Genomic DNA, 4,734 nt, shown 5'->3' on the forward strand with positions numbered 1-4,734 from the left:
TCGCTATAAATAATATATGCCTATGCGTGGTGCAAATCATTTTACATAATAAATTAATATTATATCAGCAATCTATAGTAAAAAAAAAGAGATTTTTCTACCATATCCTGTTTGAATTACAACATTTTGACAATCAACTACGTACTAAAGTCACTAGATCTATAAAATATCACAAACTTGTATTCATTTTGATGCATAACGCGGCCATTTCAAATTAATGAATATGTACACTGAGAAAAAAATATAGTCAATTTTAATAAATATTTAATTTAGTATTCAACTAAATATTTATATAAAATTAACTATATTTTTTTTCAGTGTACTTTATTTGGAAAAATGAATCCATTAAGTATGTAAATCAATGTTTTTTAATTGTAATTAGTTTATTTATGATCAAAAGAATATATACGAATGTTTAATTTATGTGTTTTTTAGTATATAATACGGATTTATTGCTGCAGAAATTTAACGCATAAAAGTGCATAAAGGATACATGCAAATACAGTTCAGGAATATGAAAGTACACATGCATGATCACCGCAAGAGCTTGAGTATTTTTAAAGATCATTCGACCAGGGCAAACGTTTTTATCTCGATCCGGGTTATCTCATTTTTTTAAAGTGGCTGACTACAATCATGGATTTAGTCACACATAGATTATACTGTACACATGTGTACTTGAAATAATGTACTATATAATAATGTACTATATATACGTTTACTTTGGCTATTTTGAGCATCAATTCTGAAATCAATTGTATTTTAGAAATCTAATGACTTTATCGCGCACGACAATTAATTTCCGTCTCCCCTAGTAGTATAAATATCACATACAATAATTTCTTATTGGGAACATCTCTATTTTGTATACTACATTGCGTCTGCGTTTTTTAAATTCTATTTTCTAAGTTTCTGCATATTTATTTATAAACATAAACATAAACATAAAGAAGCTTATATCGGCACGATTTTTTTCTTATAATAGCGATGAGAGAACATGTAGATGAAATAATAGCCGAGCAAAAATAATGTGTTTGAAATAATATTTTTTACGGAACAACTAATGATAATTGTATATTACAAATCAAATAAGAAACTCATATATATGTGGATATCAATTAAACTATATTGTAATTACTGAGAATTGAGGTAACAATCAATTCGATTTTGGAGAAAAGTATATACTCTGTTGTACTTTCGGTTGGCAGCAGTTGGGAATAAAAAATCAACTACATTAACATTCATTGTGATTTATACAAGCATTTCTTAAATCATATTTTATTCTTTTAATTGTGAGAATTAAACATCCGATTTTTGTTAAGTAATGAACCTTCGTGTCAATGCTGTGTAGAATACATGAACGTGAAATAAGACATCGATGCTTTTAATAACTGTAACGAAATACGTCTTTCGTTGCATTATCATTGGGAAAGTGATAAGTCATGTTTAAGATATTATATGACATAGAATAATTATTACCATGGCAAAACACTCTAAAGATACCACAATTATATTGCCAAAATTCACAGCAACTGCTTTGCCACTTCTTTGTAATATAAAAAGTATCAACTTCTGAGTGTACACTGGAGCTACATACCATCGAACATTGTATCTATAAAACAAAGACAATAATGAAAAGATTTTCGTCTGCCGACAAAATGTTTTACTAATAATTTAATAAATTCTAAACATTTGCTGACATTTTGATTATTATCTTTTATTATTAATCCAAATTAAACTGAAAGAGAGAAACAAAGAAGAGGGGGGGGGGAGAGAGAGAGAGAGAGAGAGAGAGAGGGAGGGAGAGAGAGAGAGCGTCCAGAAGCACTAGTCATATTTTATGTGTTTCGTATTTTCTTAAATTATTACTCTTATTAGTGGAAATGTGTTTAAGCACTCGTTCTATAAAAAATTTAGAATTATATTGGAAATTAAATTTTGACAAACAGTATAAATAAAAGCCCTCTATCTCTTCCCCAAATAATTGGGGTGCATAACTATTATATTAAATTCAATATTTATATAACTATAAATTAATAATCTTTATTTTAATTAAAGAATAAGTACGATAATAATTAGAATTAAATAAAAATGGAGACGCGATAATTATATACAATATATGAAACAATTTCTTACGCTGTAATGTATATATAATTATTGTGATCCATAATTTCTTGTCCTGTATAGTTAGCTATAAACATATACACAAAAATAGCCAACACAATCAAAAGATGAAATAAGAATTCTTCTTTGTTTCCAATGGACACACTGTGAAAAATCTAATATATTATGGCTATGGTAAAAATTTTAGGTATACTTATAGTAATAAGTAACTTATTTTGTATACAAAAATATGTTAGTATAGATTACAAGTAATTGGTTTTTTTTTTACAGTGAGAGACATATGCATGATCTGACCTATATTGTGACTTAAGATAGGTCTAGCCATCAATCGTTTCAGATCGAAGACAGACTTTTGCTTAATGCATAATCCATAAAGTATACGAAAATCAATCAATCAGAATATTTTATTTCATGGAAAAGAAGAAAAGAAGAATTTTGATTGATTCATTTTCTTATGCATGTATAATTATGCAAAACTCTGTGCTTCCACCGTAAGCAATTTAAAATACATTCGAGGTTTCAGTGCCCTTTATGCCGGTTATGTTTTTATTTTTTAAACCGCGAAATTGATTAGTTGATAGTTGACTGAGTTTATATTGACAGTTTGACATTGAATTTACTAGCGATTTCATATTTTAAGTCAGATCACGTAAGAATGAGATCTGACTTAGAACTAAAGATAGATCATCTATCAATGCTTACAAAAGGGGTTCAAATAATTTATCGATTTTTGATAGGCTACAACTTAAATTCAGGATGTAAACTTAGCATATGATATATACAATAAAATAATCTGCATTTATTCTTTTTTTTTTTAACAATTTTGAATAGTTAAAAACAAATTAGAATTTGTCTTTAATTAGTTTCGTAATTATTTAATTATGTTTTTTATTTCATATTTTTTTATATATTTTTTTTAAAGTTCAAACATTATGACATAATTTACGTTTATTCACGTTAAATAATAATATGTTTAAAAACAAGAGAAAACTCACTGCAAAAAGATTGAGACTCAAACAAATTACACTAATCACTGTTAATGCTAAAAAGGATCCTTCAAAACTAGATAATAGAAATTCGGAATACCTTAAAAAAGTAAAATATTATTTCAAATATTATATAAATGCTGTTACACATAGATACCTACTTTATAGCTTTACAATGAATATCGACAGCGCAAATTATTTCTTTGTATATCATAATCTCGTTCTCGATGCTGTCGAATATTTTGATTGAATATTTGAATGCTTGCTCGATACGATAACTACAAATTAATTTTAAGCTATAAATACAGTTCTCCATAAGTCATAATTTCTATTAAGACAATATTAAGATCTAGTTTGGAACTATATAACGTTCAAAATCTGACAAATGATTTATTTGTAGATTTATTTTTTACCTGGCAATTTTAAACATTCCACAAACGTGTATAAGATATCCTCTGAGCATTGTTCCTATTGCAGTTAACGTAATCGCTCCTATACATACGACTACATTTGTATATAATAAAATTATGTAATAATATTTTTCTTCATCGATAAAGGATTCAGATACCATGATATGTAGCATTTGGCGCGAATGAGATCCATTTGTTTGTAAAACAATATCAAATATTATCCACAAAATTTGCGTTAAAATACCGATAAATATACAGGACATGGCAAACACTAAGAACATTAAAAAAAAATAATTATGTAAATATTTCACTATTTTTTAAATATCCACTTAAAGCGAAATATGATACCTTTTTAAACTTTTGTGCTATATAATTATTTCTCTTCTATATTATATTTTATGCAAATGTTAATTACAAAAAATTCTTTACGTTTTCAACGTAATGACTAAAATGATGTATATATATGTATACATATACATATATCTATATTTATTACGTATTATAAAATTCTGTTTTTTCATTATTCTTAAAATATTTTTACTTTCTAGAAGAATATGATGATTATTTTTAATATAAATATAAAAATAATATTTAATTTATTTTATATTTAGTTATATTTAGTTAATTTTTAGAAGAAGAACTTGTTATGAGTAATTTTCATTTAGCAGTGTAATATACATATATTTACATTAATATATATTTTCACATTATTATGTTGTCTTACATATGAATACAGTTGTATAACGTTTTACATTGTTTCCGTATTCTTTCATGATATTGAGTTCATTTTCGTCCTTTAACTCGTTACATATTTGCTGTAGTCGTTCCATTAAACATTTTACCTATATATTATTATAATAATAATAAAATTTGTTATTAGAAAACTTGAATATATTGTCATATGTGGGAATTTATTTATGAAGCGTATTTTTTAAATATAACATTGATACTGCTTACATTATCGGTATTTATCCAAAATGCATTATAATTTATGATGTATGTAATACAAAATATTACAGTAGAAAAAACTTTTATTATAAGTTCAGGAGTGCATTCTGCAGTCAAAAATGTTGCAAGCTGTAATAGATAAGAGATCTCGAAATTATTTCCTTAATTAATTAGCAAATTGTAAGTTTAAAATGGCCAGCTCCTTTGTAGTGACAAATAACATAATGAAAGTTTTATAATTAAAATTATAAAATAGTAAATACATA

At 25.8% G+C, this 4,734-nt stretch overlaps 1 protein-coding gene across 1 annotated transcript; it reads right to left on the bottom strand.

Moving 5' to 3' along the window:
• Nucleotides 1–1,337: 1,337 nt before the first annotated feature.
• LOC108689347 (odorant receptor 4-like) lies at nucleotides 1,338–3,573 on the bottom strand. The gene is made up of 6 exons (XM_018196078.1): nucleotides 3,524–3,573; nucleotides 3,272–3,388; nucleotides 3,120–3,210; nucleotides 2,137–2,279; nucleotides 1,480–1,612; nucleotides 1,338–1,391 (listed from the first exon to the last, which is right to left on the bottom strand). Exons 1-6 carry the CDS (start codon nucleotides 3,571–3,573, stop codon nucleotides 1,338–1,340), a joined length of 588 nt encoding a protein of 195 aa, XP_018051567.1.
• Nucleotides 3,574–4,734: the final 1,161 nt, after the last annotated feature.

Source organism: Atta colombica, unplaced genomic scaffold, assembly GCF_001594045.1.
Source record: "Atta colombica isolate Treedump-2 unplaced genomic scaffold, Acol1.0 scaffold27, whole genome shotgun sequence".
Lineage (NCBI taxonomy): Eukaryota > Metazoa > Arthropoda > Insecta > Hymenoptera > Formicidae > Atta > Atta colombica.

What these genes read in the sequence shown, in the direction of transcription:
- LOC108689347 (XM_018196078.1), bottom strand. Translation starts at nt 3,573, where the DNA reads ATGCTCAGAGGATATCTTATACACGTTTGTGGAATGTTTAAAATTGCC. An exon ending in ATTCATTGTAAAGCTATAAA is followed by an intron (nt 3,211 to 3,271) that starts GTAGGTATCTAT and finishes TACTTTTTTAAG; the next exon opens with GTATTCCGAATTTCTATTAT. An exon ending in TGAGTCTCAATCTTTTTGCA is followed by an intron (nt 2,280 to 3,119) that starts GTGAGTTTTCTC and finishes ATAATATATTAG; the next exon opens with ATTTTTCACAGTGTGTCCAT.